This window comes from Branchiostoma lanceolatum, chromosome 10, assembly GCF_035083965.1.
Source record: "Branchiostoma lanceolatum isolate klBraLanc5 chromosome 10, klBraLanc5.hap2, whole genome shotgun sequence".
Lineage (NCBI taxonomy): Eukaryota > Metazoa > Chordata > Leptocardii > Amphioxiformes > Branchiostomatidae > Branchiostoma > Branchiostoma lanceolatum.
In genome coordinates this window covers 3,572,036-3,596,407 of record NC_089731.1, presented here as the reverse complement: position 1 = coordinate 3,596,407, position 24,372 = coordinate 3,572,036, and the positions used below count along the sequence as shown (strand labels likewise).

The following is a 24,372-nucleotide window of genomic DNA, read 5'->3' as shown; positions in this document are numbered from 1 at the left end:
GTGTGACCTACCTATAGCGCCAGAGTGAAGTCACCGATGCATATCACCAAGAACGTACAACGAAGATGAAAACGTTCCAATTTCGTCCGTTGAAATAATTATAGGGGACCACATCAAATTTTCAAACTTTCCATTCATCCGTTTTTGGAGTGAATTGCTTGTGTGACCTACCTATAGCGCCACAGTGAAATCACCGATGCATATCATCAAGAACGTACAACGAAGATGAAAACGTTCCAATTTCGTCCGTTGAAATAGTTAAAGGGGACCACATCAGATTTTCTAACTTTCTATTAATCTGTTCTTGCAGTGAATTGCTTGTATGGCCTACATGTAGCGCCACAGTAAAATCACCGATACATATCATCAAGAACGTACAGAAACTACAGATAAAACCTTTCAGACTGTCCGTTGAAGTATTAATTTATAGAGGACCATATCAAACTTTCTATTCATCTGTTTTTGGAGTGAATTGCTTGTGTGACCTTCCTGTAGCGCCTCAGTGATGCATATCATGAAGAACGTACAACCAAGATGAAAACATTTCAATTTCGTCCTTTGAAATAATTATATACAGGACCTCATCAAATTTTCTTTATCTTTTTCGGTGTGAATCGATTGCAAACCTCAGACCAATTTCAGGATTGGATATTGCGTGACCTTCCTTTTGTACCACAGGGACAGTCGTCAATACATATCATCAACGTCTTACAACGCGGGTGACGACATTTCATTTCATCGATCCGTTGAAGCAAATAGTCAGAGAACGAACCAACTTTTGACTGGTCGACAATCCTACATGGTTCACTTTATGTTAACGAGTATCAAACAACATTGCTACGAGGCTAGTCTACTCTTCATGGCAGTGTATGACCTACGGTATAGTCATGTCTGAATGATGTGGTATTGCTTTTCGAATGAAGTACAAAAGAAGTGACCAATGAAGGCAGATATAGGAGTTTATGACAATACATGAGAAATATCGGTTTGCATACTAGATAGGGGAAGTGTGGGTTTGTGGTAATAGTCTCTATCAGCAGTTCTCCCTCTTTTCAATGAGTCTTTAGGAGAAGTCAACACAGAATAAAATTCTTCTTTGACATTTTCGGGACATTTGGGAGGACCACATCAAACTTTCTGTTCAATAGTTTGTTGTAAACCAATTACAAACCCCAGACCAATGTCAGGATATGAGATTGCGTGACCTAGCTTTAGCACCACGGGAACAGTTACCAATGTATATCATCAAGAATGTACGACGAAGATGAAAACATTTCAATTTCGTCCGTTGAACTGAATATGCATCAAGGAGGACCAGATCAACTCTTCCAACCAATTTGTCCAAACCCCAGACTAGTTTGACGACGTTCGCATGCTGTGATTAGTGACGTACGAGGTACGTACAAACAGTTGCATTTCCGCGGTTTTAGCTGTCTCACAAGAAAGAAACAGGACGTTTACACAATCGTTCGTGTTTTATTTGAAATGATACGGCGTAAGAAACTAACAAAGACAAAACAGCATCAATGTAAAACTAATGGTACAGCAGTTTGATTAATTTATAACATATTTTCACCGTCTAATTCGTCAAGTCATTAATCTTGTAACTAAGTCAAGTACGATAACTTCATTGACTATTATTCATGAGCAGTCCTGTACTCTCCAAGCAGAGGACGGGTTCCGGCAGGCTTTTTACGTGTTTTTAGGCGGTTTTATCGGGCTTTGTACTTTTTCATTTTTTTGTTGTCCTACGTTTCGTGCCGTTTTTATTAGTGGACCACGACATCTTTTTTTGAATCTAAAACAAACAGTGAATTTCAGGTGCGGTGTCCTCGTATTGATAATAAAAAACGCGTCTTTTTATTCTAAGTTTCTTCTTTCGATTACCCAAGAACTTACACTTCCTCTCACGTTGACTGTCACACAGGTGTGCATGGTCGTTTGTCAGTGTGTGTCTTCATGTGCTTCTTCAGATTACTCAGCTGACTGAACTGCTTGCTGCACTCCTCACACTGGTATGGTTTCTCACCAGTGTGAGTCCGCATGTGATTCTTCAGGTGACCCATCTGTTTAAACTGTTCACCACACTCCCCACATCCGTAAGGCTTTTCCTCGGTGTGAGTCCGCATGTGAATCTTTAGATGACCAAGTTGCCTAAACTGTTTGCTACACTCCTCACAGCTGTACGGTTTCTCACCAGTGTGAGTCCGCATGTGCTTCTTCAGTTCACCCGGTCGACTAAAGCGTTTATCGCATTTCTTGCACTTGTGCGGTTTCTCGCCAGTGTGTGTCTTCCTATGATCCTTCAGATTACCCAGCAGACTGAACTGTTTGCCACACTCCTCACATCCATAGGGTTTCTCTCCCGTGTGAATTCTCATGTGTGCCTTACAATGACCAAGCTGGCTGAACTGTTTGCCACACTCCCCACACCCGTAAGGTTTCTCCCCAGTATGCGTTAGCATGTGGGTTTTCAGACGACTTGATAGGCTAAAATGTTTATTGCATTTCTCACACTGGTACGGTTTCTCACCAGTGTGTATCCTCATATGTCCCCTCAGATGGCTCAGATGACTGAACTTTTTTCCGCACTCCTCACATCCGAATGGTCTCTCCCCAGTGTGGATTCGCATGTGAACCTTAAAATGACTCAGCTGACTGAACCGTTTGCCACACTCCTCACATCCGTAAGGTTTCTCCCCAGTGTGAGTTAGCATGTGAGTCTTCAAACCACTAAGCCGACTGAACTGTTTGCCGCACTCTCCACATCCGTACGGTTTCTCACCGGTGTGTATCCTCATATGTCCCCTCAGATTGCTCAAATGACAGAACTGTTTGCCGCACTCCTCACATCCGAAAGGTCTCTCCCCGGTGTGAGTTCGCATGTGGTTCTTCAGACCACTCGGTTTGCTGAACTGCTTGTTGCACTCCTCACACCTGTGTCGTTTCTTCTTCGTTTCATTTCCCAAATGTGGAGTGTTAGACTCTTCATGTGGTCTGTCAGGCTGTATCTGTATCGCCATGCTGTTGGAATCTCCCCGTTGTTCTTCCGCATTCTCAACTGAGTGTCGATTGGTTTCCGCTCTGTTTTCCATGGTGGCTGTGTGAGGGAAAAAAAGAGAATTTGCAATATAAGTCAACGAAGTAATCACATTTCACATGAGAGCATGATTAGAAATTGAATGCACTGAAAATGCCAAACGCCATAGACCAATGCTCTCATTCACATACTACACATGCGTATGATTGTACGACCAAGTAAATTCCTACACAATTCTTTGACGTGCAAACTGCATACAGCACCGATTCGTTCTTGCCAGTTATTTCTAGTGACGCCGAAGAAGAGTGATTGATGTCACTCGAAACGTCCGGAAGTAACTCCGGATTTTATCTAGTTGTATAACCAGAATTGTCTTTTACTTAAAAGTAATTGTCTTACTTTTAAGTATGCATACAATACTATGTGTTGACAGCCACTCGAGAGAGTATGGCAATACTATACAATAGGGCTAGCTCCTGAGGCATCGCTAAAAAATGATCTTCATGCACATTGATGGATCGAGGAGTTTGAACAGACGTTAAGACTATTGGCCACCAACTTAAATAAATGTCATGCTTTTATCATAATTATCGGATCGATGTGGTGAGTACACACATACGTAAAACCGGTTCGTCGGTTGCCGTTGATCGTCAAATGTACGACAAAGCACACACGACATACCGGCCTAATTTGCATAAGAAGAGATCATAGAAAACCTAAGAAAGACAATATACTTGTAAAAAATTGCAGGTTTGTGAAATAAACATAAAAAATGTCCTTAGGCATGGAAAACTGGGTTAGGTGTTGTTTTGTTGTTTCATCTTAAGATGATCTTGATTTACCTAATGTTACAGCTATATGTATGAAGTCGTGGGCAAAGATATCGTGACAAAAACAAGCATGGTTCAGATAGCATTACAGAAAGTGAACTTGTACAACAGTACTCTATTTCCGAGCGGGCGTAACGGGTAATGGCTCGGGTGAGTCTGCTCGATATGAAAAACACGCTTGACTCTATCAAAATGCTCAACGATTTACTGTACATTACCTCTAACATTATCCAATGGTGTCTACAAGATCATGACTATTTCCTACAGTGAACCTAGAGAGGCAGAGACTTTCTGCAACACTTTCTCTCGCTGGACCCACGGCACGCTGGCGGCGTCGCTGTTGTCGATCGAATTGAAAAAAAAATACTAAACGAATGTCATCGACAAAAAAAAATTATGTGTGTTTTGTTGTCTTTTTGGTCATACTTGTACGTTTTGAATGATGTTCCCATCATGAAGTCAAGGGTAACACAACTCCAGTTTAGGACGCAGCGGCACCGCCAGCGTGCCGCGGGTCCAGTGGGAGGGGGCTTGAGGGACGCCGTTTCGGATGGTTTTAGGATAGTTAATTACATATTGAGCACATCAAAGGTCACACCACAATCAAAAAGAGTTATGGTTTGCCTCGATGTTGACTGATGTTCTCGACTCACGCATTTCGATTTTTCATAGTTGGGCGAAGATAAATCGACCCTCCCTGCGTACCGCTGCGACCCTGCTAATTAGAAATAGAAATGATATAGAAATGATAACTTGCTGCCCCATGTGCCGCTATGCGCGTAGGGTACTAAAAATAAAAGAATGCCAATTGTACTTACAGAAACGTAACGCTCCAAACCAAGAGACTGCAGGATATCTCAAAGGATAACACCAACTCAGTCTTCAGAGTGGGAAATGACAGCGTAACGATGGGCAAGTGTTTTATGCAGCTTATGGGGTGGTAAAACCGGTTCGGTAGGTTTACACTTGATGATGGAACAAAGCGAGGTACAATGCTGAATATGGTGATTTGCATAGAGAGAGATCAGACAACATACATTACATAAGGTAAAAGAGGTAAGTTGATGAAGGTTAGACATCCAGGTAATAAAATACGCCAAAAATAGATACTCAAGCAACTGGATAAGATTTTGAAACAGTCAGACGTTTCAGACAGTATCCACTGTCTTTCGTCAGGAACTAACGATAGGACTGAGAACACCAGGTTTTATACCAAAACTCTGAATAGATATGTTAATGAGGTAAAGACAATTTAGGATGTCTTGAAGTAGTCTTTCGGTCATAACGGATCAGGGCTGAGGCGAGTCTGCACGATAAGAATAAAACGTTAGAATCTATCAAAATACTGAACATTCCTGATGACTGTACTTTAACCTGTAACACTATTCAAGAACACAGCACGGACAGTAATTCGGAAGTCATCCAATGAGAGTAATGTTTCCCGCAGCCAACCCAATGCAGAGTGAGATATTTTCTGTAATATACGTCGGTGCACGTGTTTGGGATGATGTAGTCATGGTCCAATGTCGCTGCCTCGTATGCAGAAATGGTTTTAGGATAAACACGCCACGAGAACATTTCAACACACTGATCAGAGTTATGGTTTGCCCCGATGTGCACTGGCCAAATTGTAGTCGTTCTGGGCCGCGGACTCGTACACCCTATGGTTGGTCGAAAAGCTAGCAACCCTGCCTGTGTACCTCCAAGATCTTGCTAAAGAAAGAGAGATGCAAACTTGCTGCCTCATGTGTCACTAGGCGCGTAAGGTACTAAATAATAAAAGAATACCAACTAGTTTACTGTACTTACAGAAATGTAACGCTCCAAACCAAGAAACTGCAGGATATCTCAACGGCAACAACAACTTCTTCAGAGTAGGAAATGACAGAGTCACAGTGGGCAAGTGTTTTATGCAGTTGATAATTGGTGGTAAAACCGGTTCGGTAGGTTTACATTTTATGATGACGCAAAGCGAAGTACAATACTGAATACGATGATTTGCATAGAGAGAGATCAGACAATATACACAAGGTAAAAGAGGAAAGCTTAGCAAAGGAATGCGAAAGCTAGACAGAATCACAAGAAAAAAGGGCTCTATAGATAAGTCAGAATTGTTTCTATCTTTTATTGAAAATGACAGCTCGGCCAATGGTGAAGACCGAAAACAGTGTTAATCTAAAACTAATATAGCGCAACAGGTTAGATCTTATAACACCTTTTACACCATCTAATTTGCCACTTCATTTAGTTAGAAAATTAGACAGATTGTCGCGTATTATAACTTTAATGACTAGTATTGATGATATAAACATGCATATGGGTCTTACACAATGAGAGCATTAGAAGAAGACACAGTGGTTCTACTCTAGACCATCTAGCTCTAGTATTCGCAGTTTAACATTACAGATACGTCTTAAATAGACTAACGCAAAACAAGTACACGAGCTACAGGTGTTCAGCGTTTTCTACTGTACATGTAATTGTGATGTAAAAGATGGGTAGCCTTGTACATTAATGTTGATATCTCTTATTTAGACCACTGTATGTCCATTGTAGAAAAGCACACATCCTATTGTGCCGTTTCTATCAGTAGACGACGACATCTATTTGAATCTAAAACAAATAGTGAATTAATATTACACCTCTTCTTGTTCTAAGTTTCTTCTCTCGATTACCCAAGAACTTATACTTCCTCTCACGCTGACTGTCACACAGGTGTGCATGGTCGTTTGCCAGTGTGTGTCTTCATGTGTTTCTTCAGATTCCTCAGCTGACTGAACTGCTTGCTGCACTCCTCACACTGGTATGGTTTCTCACCTGTGTGAGTTCGCATGTGAATCTTCAGATGACCCAGCTGGGTGTACTGCTTACCACACTCCTCACATCCGTAAGGTTTCTCTCCGGTATGACTTCGAATGTGAATCTTCAGAAGACTCAACAGGCTAAACTGTTTGCCACACTCCTCACATCCATAAGGTTTCTCACCAGTGTGAGTTCGCATGTGAATCTTCAGAGGCCCTGGTAGACTAAAGTGTTTCTTGCATTTTTCACACTGGTACGGTTTCTCACCAGTGTGAGTCCGCATATGATACTTCAGAATACCCATCTCTCTGAACTGTTTTCCGCACTCCTCACACCGGTGGGGTTTCTCACCAGTGTGTATCTTCATGTGATTATTCAGATTACTCAACTGGCTGAAGTATTTGCTACATACTCCACATCCGTAAGGTTTCTCTCCAGTGTGAGTTAGCATGTGAGTCTTCAGAATACTAGGTCGACTGAACCGTTTTCCGCACTCCTCACACCGGTACGGCTTCTCACCAGTGTGTGTTTTTATATGTTGCTTCAGATTACTCAGCTCGCTGAACCGTTTGCCGCACTCCTCACATCCGTGGGCTTTTTCCCCGGTGTGAGTTTTCATGTGTCTGATCAGACCACTCGGTTTTATGAATTGCTTGTTGCACTCCTCACACCTGTGTTGTCTCTTCTTGGGTTCATTTCCCGTCGGTAGACCGTTAGACTCATTGCGTGGTCTATCGCTTGTGTCAGGCTGCATCTGTGTCGCCATACTGTCGGCCGCAGGGTTGAGGATTGGCCCTTCTAGTTCTTCGGAAATCTCAACTGAGTGTCGATCTGTTTCAGCTGTGGTTTCGATGACGGCTGTGTGTATAAAAAAACAATTAGTTGCACTGTAACTCAAAATAATTAATCACAATTTACATGGAAGCATGTCTTATTAAAAGAAATAAAAGAATAGCAAATGCACTTACAGAAATGTAATGTCCCAAACGAAGAGACTGCAGGATATCTCGAAGGGTAACACCAATTCGGTTTTCGAAGTGGGAAATGAGCAAGTTACAATGGGCAAGTGTTTGTTACAGCGTGGGGCGATAAAACCGGTTCGGTAGGTTTACGCTTAATGATGACACAAAGCAAAGTACGTACTAGTAGCTTAATAGGATGATTTGCATAGATAAAGATCAGACAACGTACATTAGGTAAAAGAGGAAAGCTTGTCTACTACACGTTGGCTATAAGTTATGTTTCTTTCACCAGAACTCAAATCATTGCAATCATGTCTTTGCCAGCGACGCCATTTTAAGTTTGAGAGTTCCTCCTTCACATGAAAAAAAAAACACAGTGAGTCACAGTCGTTCATGTTTTATTGGTAATACTACCGAGTAAGAGAAGGGCAAAGTTTTAAGTACATACATGTATGTAGCAAGTTTGAAGTATATATGTAGCAAGGTTGATCTAAAACTGATAACAATATTACAAGTTAGTTTTACAATATCTCTTGACACTAATATCTTTAGTATATTCGTCAAGTGCGACAACTTCATCGACTAGCCAACATTCACGGGCATTCCTACCGCCCCCCCCTAGCGGTTTGTTCTGGTACTGCAGCAGACCTAGTCGTGGCCAGATGGCAGACGTACACTTCATTCTCGTCGATCTCATTGTAAATGTTTCGTTTGATTGGCCTTCAATTAGTAACTTGCTGTTCTATGTGCCAATATGCACTATAGTAGGGTACTAAAAATATAAAAGAATGCCAACTGTACTTACAGAAATGTAACGCTCCAAACCAACAGATTGCAGGATATCTCAACGACAACACCAACTCGGTATTCAGAGTGGGAAATGACAGTGATTCACAGTAGGCAAGTGTTTTATGCAATTTATGATTGGTGATAAAGCCGGTTCGGTAGGTTTACACTTTTGATGATGGCACAAAGCGAAAGTAAGTACAAAGCGAAATACAATGCTGAATACGATGATTTGCATAGAGAGAGATCAGACAACATACACTGGGTAAAAGAAGAAAGCTTAGCAAAGGAAGGCGAAAGCTAGACAGAATCACAAGAAAAAAGAGCTCAATAGATAAGGGACAATTGTTTGCATCTTTTATTGGAAATGACACAGTATGACAAACGACAAAGACTGAAAACAGTGTGAATCTAAAACTAATAAAGCGCAACAGGTTAGATCTAATAACACATTTTTACATCTAATTTTTACATCTAATATGTCAGTTCATTTAGTTGAATTAGAAAATTAGCCAAATTGTCACGTGCTGTACCTTTAATGACTTGACATGCATACATGTTACCCTGGGGGCCAGGCACCGTATATCGGCTAGCCACCAAGCACCCCACGCAGATCTTGGGTTTACAGCGGAGAGTGGGACGGGGTCGGTCTTCGGGGGACAGCGGGAGGGTGGGCCGGGAAAGCTTGGGCGCGCGTGGGGTGCTTGGTGGCTAGTCGATATACGGTGCCTGGCCCCCAGGGTAGCATACATGTATGAGTCTTACATGTCTTACAAGAGCATATAGAAGAAGACAAAGGGTTGATACCAGCAACAATGGTTCTATTCTATACCGTCTAGCTCTAGTATTCGCAGTTAAACATTACAGATTAAGTTATGTGTAAAATACACTTATGTCAAACAAGTACAGGGGCCGTGTTCAGCGTTTTCCACGGTACATTCGGATCGTGATCTTAAAGATGGCCTCGTATATTATCGTCGATATCGATTATTTACAAAAGGTACCCACGTTTTGTTTTTTATTAGTGGACCACGACATCTCTTTGAATCTGAATTACAAAACAAACAGTGAATTGGAGATGCATTTAAAAATACTTTTTCTAATTTTTTTTTTTTTTAATTTCGACTAACCAAAAACGCGAACTGTTACACGGGTGTGCATGGCCGTTTGCCAGTGTGAATCTTCATACGCTTCTTTAGACTGAACTGTCTGTTTGTCGAAGTCCTCACACTCTTACGATTTCTCATCCGTGTGAGTCCGCATGTGTCTCTTCAGAGTACCTGGTAGAATGAAGCGTTTATTGCAGTTCTCACACTGGTACGGTTTCTCACCAGTGTGTGTCTTCATGTGTCTCTTCAGGGTACCCAGCTCACTGAACTGTTTACCGCACTCCTCACACCGGTACGGTTTCTCCCCAGTATGAGTTCGCATGTGAATCTTAAAATGACTCAGCTGACTGAACCGTTTGCCACACTCCCCACATCCGTAAGGTTTCTCTCCAGTGTGAGTTAGCATGTGAGTCTTCAGACCACCAAGGCGACAGAACTGTTTGCCGCACTCCCCACACAGGTACGGTTTCTCACCAGTGTGTGTCTTCATGTGATTCTTCAGATTACCCAACTGACTGAACTGTTTGCCACACTCCCCACATCCGTAAGGTTTCTCTCCAGTGTGAGTTATTATGTGAATCTTCATACTATTAAGATGACTGTACTGCTTCCCACACTCCTCACACCGGTACGGTTTCTCACCAGTGTGTGTCCTCACATGTCCCTTCAGATTGCCCAGATTACTGAACTTTTTTCCACACTCCTCACATTCGAAAGGTTTCTCCCCGGTGTGAGTTCGCATGTGTCTAACCAGCTCACTCGGTCTGCTGAACTGCTTGTTGCACTCCTCGCATCTGTGTCGTTTCTTCTTCGTTTCATCTCCCAATTGTGGATTGTTAGACTCCTCACGTGGTCTGTCGGACTGCATCTGTGTCCCCATACTGTTGGTCGCCGTGTTGAAGATGGAACCTTCTCCTAGCCCCTCTGCATTCCCAGCTGAGGGCTGGTTGTTTGCCATGACAGCTGTGTGAAAAAAAATGGACCGTGAGTCATAATATAAGCAATCGCTATTCAACTGAAAGAATGACAATCGAATGCACTGAAAGTGCCACAATGTCAAAATACTCCCTGCTAAAACGGGAGCGACGCTATACCAGTAAAAGTCAAACCAATATGGAAATGTTCGATCTTGCGTCACATGACACTGTAACGCAAACAAGTTGGCAAAGGTATCGTAAAATTCAGGAAAGAAACAAAATGTACGGTTTAGATAGCAGGACAGCAAATGGAAACTTGTGCAGACAACAATCCACAGGGCTCTATTTCCGTCCCTCAGCCACATACTAGTACACGTGGCTGAGGTACGTTAAAGATCTCACTACAACTACTAGTATCAATTATGGTTTCCCCGATTTGCCCTGGCCAAATCATATTCGTTCTTGACACAGTACACACTCAGATTTCACACGGTTCAAAGGCGGAGAGAACAACCCTCCATGTGTACGTCTTCCTTGCTACAGAAACGGAAATGATAACTTGCTGCACCATGTGCTACCAGGCACGTACGGTACTAGAGATAAAGCAATGTCAGCTGTACTCACCGAAATGTAACGCTTCAAACCAAGAGACTTCAGGATATCTCAACGGCCACACCAACTTGGTCGTCAGACTCGGAAATGACAAAGTCACAGTGGGCACGTGTTTTATGCAGCTTATGGGGGTGGTAAAACCGGTTTGGTAGGTTTAGACTTGATGATGGGACAAAGCGATGAATACGATGATTTGCATAGATAGAGATCAGACAACATACACTGGGTAAAAGAGGAAAGCTTGTCAAAGAAATGCGAAAACTAGAGAGGTTCGTAGGATGAGAAAAATTAGAAACATTTCTTATCGACGTGTAGTGCTCATTGTATTTAGAGATGGATGAGAAGTACACACAATTATATACTGTTCAGATTCCATAAACCGATTTTCAAAATGCTTTTCAAACACCGCCCTTTCTCGCCCATTATCTGCTCGAAGATAGGGACGTTTCTGGGTGAGTGGGAAGATAGCCCTCCCTCAATGCAGCTTTTTGATGATATATTTCAATGAAGTTACTTCTTTGACCTAGCATAGATATTTTCTATCCGAAGTTGATCTCCACACCTCGCAGTCGCAGTTCAATAGATATAGTAGACCTTACGAAAGTCGCTTTACTTTTGTTGTGTCAATAAAGATTGTTATTGGTATGGTTGTTGTTGTTTAATAGTGCATGGTGATTTACGACTATTGGCCACCGACATGATGATGTACATACATGCTTTTGTCATCATTATGATGTGGTGAAAATACTTGACGGTAAATCCGCTTTAGTCTGTTGCCGTTGATTGTGGAATGTACGACGAAATAGACATTACACGTCGGCTATAATTTGCATAAGAAGAGCTTCAAAGAAAAATTGGGAACGACGCTATACCTGTAAAAGCTTGCAGGTTTGTCCAACAAACACAGAAAATTTATCAACTAACCGACAATCACGGATATTCCAATCTCCTTAGCGATTTGTTCTTGTACTGCAGCAGACCTAGTCGTGGCCAGATGGCCAGACGTATACTTCATTATCGCTGATGTCATTGTAAATGTTGTCGTTTGCTTGACCTTCCTATGACCACACGTGAAATTGCGTTATATGATTATGAACAGGCGACTCGTTTGAAAACATATCGTTTTCCGCGGTTTCCCCTCTCACAAGAAGAAAAATGCTCTTTAGACGGATCACAATTGTTTTTTATGGGAAATGACACAGTATGCAAAGACTAGGTGTAACCGACCGTTTGGTGTAATATGACCAGCTGCTACCGCGCCGCGTGCCTGCGAAGCTGGTGTGTTACGCCTAATGGCGGTTATACCGGCTATATAGATACAGATATGACAAATGGCAAAAACCGAAAACAATGTTAAACAGAAATAATAATACAACAGGTTAGTTTTTATAACACATTTTCACACAATCTCATTTGTCAGTTCATTTAGTTAGAAAATTAGCCTAATTGTCATGAACTATTGCTCAATGACTAGTATTAGGATCGTGATCTTAAAGATGGCTTTGTATATTATTGTTGATATCGCTTATTTACAGAGATACCCATGGTAGAAGAGTGCACTTCCTGCGGTTTGTCCGGTTTCTATTAGTGGACGAAATCTAAAACAAGTAGTGAGTCGGAGATGCAGTGTCCTTGCATCGAAAAAAACGCATTTTCTTACTCTAAGTTTCATCTTTCGATTACCCAAAAGCTTATACTTTCTCTCACGTTGACTGTTACACAGATGGGCATGGTGGTTTGCTAGTGTGAGTCTTCATGTGATTCTTCAGATTATGCTGCTGGGTGAACTGCCTGTCGCAGTCCTCACATCCGTACGGTTTCTCACCAGTATGAGTTCGTATATGTTTCTTAAGCGAACTCAACAGGCTAAACTGTTTGCCGCACTTCTCACATCCGTAAGGTTTCTCTCCGGTGTGAGTTCGCTTGTGAACCTTCAGATGACCTGGTAGACTAAAGCTTTTACTGCATTTCTCACACTGGTGAGGTTTCTCACCAGTGTGTGTCTTCATGTGGTACTTCAGATGACACGGCTGACTAAACTGTTTCCCGCACTCCTCACACCGGTACGGTTTCTCACCCGTGTGTATCATCAGGTGGTTGTTCAGACTACCCAACTGACTGAATTGTTTGCCACACTCCCCACATACGTACGGTTTCTCACCAGTGTGAGTTCGCATGTGGATCTTCAGAGGACCTGGTAGACTGAAGCGTTTATTGCACATATCACACTGGTGCGGTTTCTCACCAGTGTGTGTCCTCATATGTTCCTTCAGATGACTCCGATGACGGAATTTTTTTCCGCACTCCTCACATTGATAAGGTTTCTCCCCAGTGTGTGTTTTGATATGTTGTCTCAGATCATCCAGTCGACAGAACTTTTTGCCACACTCCTCACATCCAAAAGGTTTCTCCCCGGTGTGAGTCCGCATGTGTCTAACCAGCTCACTCGGTGTGCGGAACTGCTTGCTGCACTCCTCACATCTGTGTCGTTTCTTCTTCGTATCAATTTCCAATTCAGGCAATTGTGGATTGTAAGACTCCTCGTGCGGTCTGTCAGACTGCGTCTGTATCGCCATGTTGTTGGTCGCCATGTTGTTGATGGAACCTCCTCCTAGTCCCTCCGCATTTCCAGCTGAGTGCCGGTTGTTTGCCATGACAGCTGTGCGAAAAAATGGACCGTGAGTCATAATACAGTATATGCCAATTATTTGTATACATTTTTTCTGCATATTTCGTCTATCTGTATTGTGGATTGTTATGTGCTATGTCAGACTGCGTCTGTATCGCCATGCTGTTGGTCGCCATGTTGAAGATGGAACCTCCTCCTAGTCCCTCCGCATTTCCAGCTGAGGACTGGTTGTTTGCCATGACAGCTGTGTGAAAAAATGGACCGTGAGTCATAATACAGTATATGCCAATTATTTGTATACATTTTTTCTGCATATTTCGTCTATCTGTATTGTGGATTGTTATGTGCTATGTCAGACTGCATCTGTATCGCCATGTTGTTGGTCGCCATGTTGACGATGGGACCTCCTCCTAGTCCCTCTGCATTTCCAGCTGAGTGCTGGTTGTTTGCCATGACAGCTGTGTGAAAAAATGGACCGTAAGCAATCACAATTCAACAGAAAGCATGACTTGAAATCGAATGCACTGAAAATGTCACAATGTCAAAATACTCCCTGCTACAAACGGGAGCGACGCTTTACCAGTAAAAGTCAAACAAACATGGAAATGTTCGATCTTGCGTTACATGACACTGCAACTGTGAAGGTATCGTAAATTTCAATAAACAAACAAAATTTACGATACAGATAGCAGGACAGCAAGGTAAAACTTGTGCAGACAACCATCCACAGGGCTCTATTTTTCATACTAGTACACGTGGCTGAGGTACGTTAAAGATCTCACTACAAGTATCAATTATGGTTTTCCCGATTCGCCATGGCCAAATCATACTCGTTCTTGACTAAGTACACACACGGACTTCACATGGTTCAACGGACATTTTCTTCTCGTCGATCTCATTGTAATTGTTCAATCAATCCTTTGCTTAACCTTCTATTCTTTGGATTTCATTTATATCCTGCATGTCTGCGTGCATTTTTTGTGTTATTGACTTGTGTTGTTATATATGCTTGTCGTTATTTGCATCGTTATTATTTATCGAATTGTTTCCTTGCTTACTTAGTTGGTAATTTTTCTGTGTCCAGTTAGGTAATTGTGTCTTTATATATAATAATTTAGTTCTTGTTTTTTGTTATTGTTATTATTAGTTGTTGATTTGTTATTTGTTACGATACTAAGTTGTCATTTTTTCTCTATATCTTAATTTATCATTGTAATTTATTCTGTTTGAAAAATGGGGATGGAATATTATAGACCACATTGGTCTCTACCTTCCCCGGCACTATGTGTATTGATCTGTCATATGTATGTAAAATTCTTTTACCTGTGCGAAATAAAAAGACAAAGACAAAAGATTGTTGACGTTTGCTTGACCTTTCTACATCACCATACGTGAAAATACCGTTACCGAACGCGTTATATGATTGAGCATGCGACGCCTTTGAAAACATATCGTTTTGCTCGGTTTTCTCTCGGAAAAGAAAAAAAAGCTCTACGAATAGGTCACAATTGTTTGTGTCTTTTATTTATTAGAAATGACACAGTATGACAAATGGCGAAGACCTAAAACAATGATGTTAATCTAAAGCTAAAATATAACAGGTTATTTGACAAATTCAATAGTATTAATGATATGAACTTGCATACGAGTCTTACATGATAACAGCATTAGTATAATAGACATAGGGTTGATGCCAGCAAGAATAGTACTATTCTATACCAACTTAATTGATTGTATCTCACCGGGGTAATTCCGGATGAATAATGATGATGATGATACCCTCTAGTTCAAGTAAACACAGTTAAACACTACAGATTAAGTTAGGTCTTAACTACAAGCAGACTAATGCCAAACAAGCAAACGAGCTATAGGCTCAACGTTTTCCACTGTACATATACATTAGGATCGTGATCTCAAAGATAACATTGCATATGATGAATGTTAATATCCCTTATTTACAGAGGTATCTATGGTAGAAGAGAACACTTCCTACGTTTTATGCCGTTTCTTATATCATTGAACGACGACATCTATTTGAATCTAAAACAAACAGTGCAGGTGCAGCGTCCCTGTATCTAAAAAGCGCTTCTTCTTATTCTTTCGACTACCCCGGGACTTCACACTTCCTTTGACGTTAACTATCACACCGGTGTGTACGGCTGTCTGCTAGAGTGTGTCTTCATGTGCTTTTTCAGATTACTCAACGAGCTGACCTTTCTACCGCATTGCCCACACCGGTAAGGTTTCTCCCCAGTGTGAGTCAATATATGTCCCTGCAGAGTATCCAGTTGACTGAACTGTTTGCCGCACTCCCCGCACCCGTAAGGTTTCTCCCCGGTGTGAGTCCGCATGTGGGTCTTCAGAAGACCTGATAGGCTGAAGCGTTTGTTGCATTCCTCACACTGGTACGGTTTCTCACCGGTATGTGTCTTCATGTGACTCTTCAGATTACTCAACTGACAGAACTGTTTACCACACTCATCACATCCGTATGGTTTCTCTCCCGTGTGAGTTCGCATGTGAATCTTAAAATGACTCAGCTGGCTGAAGTCTTTGCCACACTCCCCACATCCGTAAGGCTTCTCCCCAGTATGAGTTAGCATGTGAGTCTTCAGACCACCAAGGCGACAGAACTGTTTGCCGCACTCCCCACACAGGTACGGTTTCTCACCAGTGTGTATCCTCACATGTCCCCTAAGATGGCTCAGATGACTGAACTTTTTTCCGCACTCCTCACATCCGAAAGGTCTCTCCCCGGTGTGAGTTCGGATGTGTCTAACCAGATCACTCAATTTTCTGAACTGCTTGTTGCACTCCTCACATCTGTGTTGTTTCTTCTTCTTATCTCCCGTTGATGGTCTGTTAGACCCCTTGTGCAGCCTGTCAGGATGTATCTGTGTCTCCATGCTGTTGGTCTCCTTTTTGTTTTCCCCTAGTTCGTCCGCATTCTCATCTGAGTGTCGATTGGTTTCAGCTCTATTATCCATGATGGCTGTTAAAAAGAGAAGTTACATCGTAAGTCAAAAGTTAGCAATAACAATTCACCTGAATTGTTTTCAATAAACTGCACAAACGTTTTTTTTCTTGATGTCTAATCTTCATCAACGTAGTGTACATGTTTAGCTGAAACAACCGTAGTATTGGCTATTAACTCGGGTAGATGTATTTCTTATGTCAACACTCTAATTAATGTAATCAGGGACATTATATGGTGTCATTGAAATGATAGATTATAAGATACACGTAACGGTAAAGTTGGTTTAGACGGCCGTCGTTGATTGTACACACTTTACATACCAGCAACAATTTTGCATAAGAAGAGATCAAAGAGAAACGGGGAAAGACGCTACACGTAAAACAAACATGGCAATAAACACGAAATTGTATAAGATGTTAGGTTTTCTTTCACATTGAAATGGCATAACAATGAGTTACAGCTATACGACATCAAAGTGCGGGCAAAATATGTAACAACAAAGAAAAAAGACAAATCTACGGTTTGAATAGCAGAACAGCAAAGCTAATCTTGTGCAGACAATAATCCACAGGGCTCTACTATTTCCAGCTGGCATAGCGGGACAGGCCTAAAGCGAGACTGAACAACACGTTTAACTCTATCATAATACTGAATATTCCAACTGTCTGTACTCTACAACGTGTGTATTTACGCCTTACGGTGTAAACTTAACGGCACGTCTTCATCGAATGTTGTTTCCCACAGCCAAGATACTAGTATGTATGGAGACTTTCTGCCATGTATATCGGTTCTTTGGGGATATACATTAGTGGGGATATACATTAGTCATAGTCCGTGGCTAAGGACGCCGTCGCAGGCACCACGAGACGAGCACGTTAAAGATCTCACCACACTTGTCAATGATAGCGAGAGTTTGTATAAACACAGGCTATTGTCAATGAGAAATTTTCCCTGATTGTCCTGGCCAAATCATATTCGTTTTTGATTCAGTACGCACTCTGGAACAGCCTACCGCCAGACACACGTACGGCTCCGAATCTGACTTCCTTTAAGAGACTCTTGAAGTAACGGAAAAGAACTAAACGAACGGACACGGACCATGAACCAGCTTTCGCCCTACTTTATGTTGTATGTTGTAGAAATTGTATATTGCTGTACCATAAACATGTAATGATTTATGTCGATAGAGTTATTAGGACTCAAATGACTGTGCATCTCTGTTATATTGTATCTGACCCTTACCTCTTCCCTCATGACCTCAATGAAAAGCGGCCTGCGTGCCGATTTGAGCTTATCATGAATAAACAAAGGTTCAAACAAACTCTGGCCTCACATGGTTGAGCAAAAAGCTGCTTAGTAGTAACTCTCCTTCTATACCTCCAAGATCTTGCTAAAGAGAAATAAATGATAACTTGTTGTCCAATTTGCCACTTGGTAGCTATCAAAGGTACTAGAGATAAAACAATATTAACTGTACTCACCAAAATGAAACACTTCAAACCAACAGACTGCAGGATATCTCAGCGGCAAAACCAACTCGGTCTTTGGAGTGACGACAGAGTCACTTGGTTGAGTGTTTTATGCACCTTATGATTGGTGGTAAAACCGGTTTAGTAGGTTTACACTTGATGCTGGCACAAAGCGAAGTATAATGCTATATACGCGATGATTTGCAAGGAGAGATATCAGACAACATGCATTAGGTAAAAGAGGAAAGCTTGTTGAATAAATACGAAACCTAGACAGGACAGTAGGTATAAGAAAATAATGTAAAAAAAAAAACATTTCTTGTCAACATGTATTGCTCGTTGACCTAGAGCATAGTAGAAAAAAGCTTGGTAAAGAAACAAACGAAACTAGAAGGTATTGTAAACATGAGGAAATCAAAATATCTTATATCGACGTGTATTTCTCATTGTATTTACAGATGTATTGATAGTTTAGACTTCTCATCAGGTTTCATTAACCGATGTTCAAACCAGTCAGTTAAACGTTGCCCTATCCCTTCCATTATCTGCTTACTACGTAGTAAAGATTAGGAGGTTTCTCTGAAGAGATGAGATATAGCCCTCCCCCAAGGCAGCGTTTGCTGTTTTATCATCCTCAAAGTTTGAGGGTTTCTCCCTCACGACAAAAAAAATAGTCTCGCCCCTGAGGCACTGCCAAAAAGTGCAATACTGGAAAGGTGTAGATCTATACATGTACTACTAGGACTAGTACTAGTGCAAAAACATGCGAAAGGTACTGAGATTAAGCCAGATCCACACGAAGGAAGCACTTAAAAATCCTCTTAGCTATTCTGTTAGCTGTTAGAAGAAGGCAATGTGTGCTCGAAAAGTCAAGAATTAGTATACAGTTGCATGTTAATTTTGTTGTTGTTGTGCATGCCCCCCTCCCACCCCCGGTAGCCCGCCAAAAATTGAAGTCCGAAAAACAGCAAAAATTCATTCAAATCAAACTTTTAGCTCTACATTCACACGCGAAATGCTTAACATATGTTACCTGCAATACCTACTTTGATGTGGACGTGAAGAAATATAAACTCCAAATCCCTGAAAACCTCTGAGTTTAGAACTTCTGAACGCAGGCTTTTCAGGAGTCGAACTGCCAGTGTCCCCTCGGATAAGGATCAAAGGTCAAAAATGTGGTCTCGTGTCCAGGATAGTGTGCTTGTTGGTGTGTTATCTGTTATACCCTAATGTATAATACGGGTAAGGGATGTCAGTGTATTGCTATGCTCAAAAATGTTAGCGTAGCATCTATAGACTCCGTTACAATACAAGAATAACAACGTTGGTAACTTCGGGACACAAGATTGAGCTCTGGGTACGAGAGCAGTCCCTGAATGATAACCCCTGACCTTTCCCCTGGTAAGTCGAGGTCTAGACAAAAAGATGTCTTGAACCTACAAGACGTACAATTTTCGCGAGTTGTGCATGAGTACTTTCCTAAAGACTAGAGGTGCCACAGTTATTACTTTTGCCGAGAAGGTTATGTTTTCGTCAGCGTTTGTGTGTCGTGTTTGTGATCTGTAAAAAGTACATGTATAACTTGCTGGCCATGGAGAATTAGGGGTGGGTACCGGTACAAAAAATCCAGGTGCGGTCCGGGACCAGGTCAAAAGTGTCAGGTCCAAGTACTACAAATTATGTTCAAATTCTATATCAGAATAACATTTCATTTTAAAACAACATTACGCGTGTAAGTCACGGTCGTTCGTGGTTTATTGATGATACTCTGAGTATTCTCCAAGCAGAGGCTTCGATGAGAGGAGAGGAACGTTAATAATCCCAGACAAAACTACCCCTCTCGATCGAAGCCTCAGCTTGGAGAATATGATACTACCGCTTTGTGTATACATGTAACAAGGTTAATCTGATACTGATTATAAAACAGCAAGTTAGTCTAATATCATTTCTTTACACCATCCAATATCTTTAGTAAATTAGCCAAAGTGCGACAATTTTTCATCTACTAAATCATGAGAGCAAAAAAAGTTCTGCTTTATACCATTAGCGTATAGGCACAGGAGGACCTAAGGTAAGGCAAGGAAAGGTAAGCATGGTAAGGTAAGCATGGTAAGGTAAGGTAAGGTAAGGTAAGGTAAGGTAAAGGTAAGGTAAGGTAAGGTAAGGTAAGGTAAGGTAAGGTAAGGTAAGGTAAGGTAAGGTAAGGTAAGGTAAGCCTAGTATATAGAGGTATATGAGGCGCGGTGAGTGTTTGATTGATCGAGTGTTTTATCTACAAGACTTACATGTACATGTAGTTAGAAGTTTTGACCTTACCACTAGAATTGGATTTCTGTAACCCTAGCCTTGGTCTCATTAGTGGTTACTTAAACCATGGCACATGTAAATGTATGATTTAAGATACAACGCACGAAATGTTTTAGAAGCTGCACTATGTAACATTTTGGCTCAAAAATTGAAAATATTTTTGTGAACAAATCCTAATACAAATGACATGGACAACCACTTTTCAGCATATTTCCATCATCAATTCGTCTATTTCTGGCATGTACGGTGTTTTTTAACTGTACAAAAACAAGCTGCAAAAGTCTGTGACACCACCTCAACCTGGTGTAAACAACAACATCCTGCACACTGGCAAGACCCCTGGGTAGGCTAATTACTTAGCGACACTTCAGTGGATCTAGATAACAGATGATGTTATGAAGATCATCTTCTTCAAAAACACTCATATCTTTTTGAATGAGGATAAAATATGTTAGCCAAGTTTGTAGGGAACTGATAAAGCAGATTTCCCCCCGTTCAAAACTGCTCGAACTCTGATAAGGACGTTTGGCAGAAACTGTGGTTAACTGTAATCAGGCACCCCACTGGGCAGTTGGGGTGATAAGCCTGTGTGGCCACACTGCCCCAACTGCCAACTGGCTTTGAAAGTTCAGTTTTTAAACTGGTTTATATAGTGCAATGATGTTGAAACATTCCTTCCTGAATACTGGTATGTCATTCTACAATGTTTATTCAACATACTATGTAAAGAAATGGTAGAAAAATTGACTTTCTGTATTGACCAAATCTTACATAGTGCAGCTTTAAGAAAAAGTTCTCTATCTGTGTAATTCGTTGAGCGATCTGTCGAATCTTTGGCGGCACGCTGGCGGCGTCGCTGCGGTCGATCGAATTGACAAAGCACTCAACGAATTTCATCGATGTAAAAACGAATCTTTTTAAGATTTCTGTGTTTTGTTGTCTTTTGGGTCATACTTGTGCGTTTTGAATGATATAAAGTCAAGGGTAACACATTAATCTTCAGTTTAGGACGCAGCGACGCCGCCAACGTGTCGCGGGTCCAGTGAGAGGGGGGCTTTAGCGGTCACTCAGCGGTCACAGCCTCTTCTGGAAAGGTCGTGGAAATGGGCATACAGGTGGGTAGCGGAGTTCTTGGCATCCACGTCCCGTGGGTGCCGCACACGTAGCGCACGAGCTCCCCCTGTGGCGTGTACCCGGTATTGCAGGCCAGGTCACAGAACTGTCCGTGTGACCACCTGTCACACGTCAGGATACCGTGGTCGGGGGGAGGTAGGGGCGGGCAGCCTGGTCCTGTGGGAATGGAGAGTAAAGGCATTATCATATTTGTAACAGTAAGATTCGCGGATCATATACAAAAGGCGCATCTCAAAGACTGATCTGCTTGGAGATTAGTCCATTAGTAGCGTGCGTAGCCCAATGGTTAGCGGCCTTGCCTCGATCTGGAATTATAATCCGCGGGTTCGATCCCGGCTATGTCGCCACCGGAAAGGGTCGCAGTCCTTAGGACGGGACGTTAAGTCGTGGTCCACTGTTCACTGTACTTGTCGAAAAGAGCTAGGGGAATTTCCTTCGTGCAAATTACCTGTAAATACTGGACATAGTGTCCGTCCCCTCTGTCACGACCAGTGGAAGATTAGCTCTTCAGCGAGCTAAAACTGGATTAAAATCACTTTTTTCCATCTCAGCAAGGTCTAAATTTTCCCACCACCCAAGATGAAAATGCCCTGCTCACTTGTGACGCGGATGTTAAACCTGCAGACGGCGTGGTTCCCGGCGCGGTCCCTGGCGGTGTACCGGACGCTGTAATGCCCCCACGTGATGCGGCCTTTGGGGAACCGCATCCTCCTCACAGCCGTCACTCCTGCAACAACATTTTTAGGTCTCATTCCTGTGTTAGGCTGTTCCATTGCGAATCAACGTTGAAATACGCAACTTTATGACTAAAAATCTAGAAAGAAAAAAAGATGGAGTCGTTTTACTTTCTGCTGGACGCACACGAGTTCGTCATGCAGCAAAAAAAGATTCACCCCAAACTAACCGTGACAACGATATTTATCGCATTTCAAACTGCAAGTACCCACTATCCGCACGAGGCCGCTGTTGTACCGCCAGCGCCGACCATTCATAGAAAAATGCGTCTCGCTCGTATCCTATCGCTCGAATGACGAAACTTTCCTACCTAATCCTGGCAGTTGTAAACAAGCTTTCATCTCAAATTCTTCTTATATCAGGTCGGGCCGATAAAAGGCAATTTATGATCCACCTAAACACACTGTCAATCCTTTTTCATGTTACATGTACTTGCAATTATCCTACGGGCAAGAATTCGCAATAAACTCTTAATTAATATCCTTTACACTTTGTTCATTAAGGGGAGGGAACAGTTGAACAGACTTCCATCAGATTATATACAAAACAAGGAACAAAAACAGGCTTCAAAGTACACTTAACAGTATTTCAATGTCCAAAAACTTCCATCCACTGGACAGCTAAACATGTCTAGTTGCCGTTTTTGGAAAAAGCCGGGGTTCGACTCCTGCATTCTAACGCACTAGACGTGTTTGAACGTAAACAAACCCTGATCTTACCCCCTGCAGCTGGGAATCACTGGTCTAGTAGGGGAAAATCCCCTCCCAAATGATGCAATTCTATACCACAACAAAGGTCAAAGGTCACAATTTATTTCTGGATTTGAAAATTAAACACATGTCTGGTCCCCCTGCCTGAAAACTGGCCAAAATTGACCAAAGATTTCACCAGGAAAAAATTCTCAAAAATAATAACAAGAAAATAAGCGTGGACCTTCAAACTGGGCTTTCTGCGCATGTCTATTAAGAGGTCCCTCCCCTTAAGGCAGTGCCTGGCATGTGTGCTTGCTCACTGAAAGGTCGCCTGCAGGTTGATATGAGCTTATTATAAATGAAAGTTAAAACAAGAGTCCGTAGGACACAATTCTCCGTGAAGTATTTATAGTCTGTAAATTTTGGGTGAAGTGTTTTTCATTTCCTTTGGTAGTGACCTGCTCAGCTTTAAGCAAATGGATCTTGATGTAAGGTGTGGAATCACAGACAATTTATTTCTAGAGCCTGGAACTGAAACAGGATGACACTCAGGCTAACTTAACATACCCATTCAGCAACGGAATCGTGGATTGTATGTGGTGCCAGGTGTGAAAAGGAGCCTCCACCAGGCCCTCTTACGGGCGTATGAATCGTACAATTCACCAGAAAAAGGAATAATTAGCCAGTAGAGTCAGTCCACAGTGACGATCATATTTCGCCCGTTTAGGGGCCTGCAAGTGTAACCCTGGCGTAGTTAGTCTGGTAGAGACTATGTGAAAAGTGCATTTTTGATAAGCGGTAATTAAAGAAGTAAAAATATTGACCCACACAAATTGCATCTCTGTACAGTCCAAGTAGTGTTTTATAGCAAGTAAAGAAAAGGTGTTTATTTATCTTTTTCTTTCAATACAGGAGGGGTCAACCTGCTGAAAAGTACGTTTTTACAGCATGGCACAGACAGGATCTAGAAATTCCGGGAAAAGTCATAAATTTAGATCTAGATGGCTTCTTTTGAAGATCAACGAACCATTCAGCCTTACAACTAAAATGTTTCAGAAATCACAAATATGCAGTAAATTCTCTTTCCACAATTTATTGCAGGCATGCCTGATCTATAGCTATCAGCCTATTTGTATTATCGTAACATTTCTCGAAGGTCAAAGGTCACCGGATCTTTCAATCCACCCGGAAGTGACACAGTCTGGCCGCGGCCCGCGTGCACTATTCTGAGAGAGATATCTTAACAATCTTTCATCCCCTGCGTAAACGTTTTATATTGTCACAGCCTCCGTATTACAAACTACAAGTGTGAGAAGTTTGAAGGTCCAGAGATATCCCATTTTCACACTGTGCGTAAAAGTGCACCGTCCG

General features: G+C 41.9%; 4 protein-coding genes and 1 long non-coding RNA gene across 5 annotated transcripts in view; 1 reads left to right on the top strand and 4 right to left on the bottom strand.

Annotated features, from left to right (window-relative positions):
• Positions 1 to 941: 941 nt before the first annotated feature.
• LOC136443858 (zinc finger protein 420-like) lies at positions 942 to 13,944 on the bottom strand. The gene is made up of 6 exons (XM_066441226.1): positions 13,817 to 13,944; positions 9,657 to 10,368; positions 8,440 to 8,584; positions 6,581 to 7,530; positions 5,680 to 6,040; positions 942 to 3,100 (listed from the first exon to the last, which is right to left on the bottom strand). Exons 1-6 carry the CDS (start codon positions 13,924 to 13,926, stop codon positions 1,920 to 1,922), a joined length of 3,459 nt encoding a protein of 1,152 aa, XP_066297323.1. The 5' UTR covers positions 13,927 to 13,944; the 3' UTR covers positions 942 to 1,919.
• Positions 12,465 to 13,567, bottom strand: LOC136443115 (zinc finger protein 436-like). The gene has a single exon (XM_066440193.1). The coding sequence runs from the start codon at positions 13,485 to 13,487 to the stop codon at positions 12,774 to 12,776; it is 714 nt and encodes a 237-aa protein (XP_066296290.1). The 5' UTR covers positions 13,488 to 13,567; the 3' UTR covers positions 12,465 to 12,773.
• A 1,245-nt stretch (positions 13,945 to 15,189) lies between the features above and the next one.
• On the bottom strand, positions 15,190 to 18,588 carry LOC136443110 (zinc finger protein 436-like). Its single transcript, XM_066440187.1, has 2 exons — positions 18,146 to 18,588; positions 15,190 to 16,679 (listed from the first exon to the last, which is right to left on the bottom strand). The coding sequence occupies exon 2, from the start codon at positions 16,672 to 16,674 to the stop codon at positions 15,829 to 15,831; it is 846 nt and encodes a 281-aa protein (XP_066296284.1). The 5' UTR covers positions 16,675 to 16,679; positions 18,146 to 18,588; the 3' UTR covers positions 15,190 to 15,828.
• Positions 18,589 to 20,124: 1,536 nt separating this feature from the next.
• On the top strand, positions 20,125 to 20,359 carry LOC136443126 (uncharacterized). Its single transcript, XR_010757082.1, has 2 exons — positions 20,125 to 20,204; positions 20,248 to 20,359. It is a non-coding gene; the product is annotated as an uncharacterized lncRNA (long non-coding RNA).
• Positions 20,360 to 21,131: 772 nt separating this feature from the next.
• The window catches only part of LOC136443102 (sushi, von Willebrand factor type A, EGF and pentraxin domain-containing protein 1-like), a 38,259-nt gene continuing 35,018 nt past the window's right edge, over positions 21,132 to 24,372 (bottom strand). Inside the window, exons 15-16 of the mRNA XM_066440175.1 lie at positions 22,173 to 22,301; positions 21,132 to 21,730 (exon numbers count right to left, since the gene is read on the bottom strand). Coding sequence (XP_066296272.1) covers positions 21,504 to 21,730; positions 22,173 to 22,301 — 356 coding nt within the window. The 3' untranslated portion in view covers positions 21,132 to 21,503. The remainder of the gene's footprint in view (positions 21,731 to 22,172; positions 22,302 to 24,372) is intronic.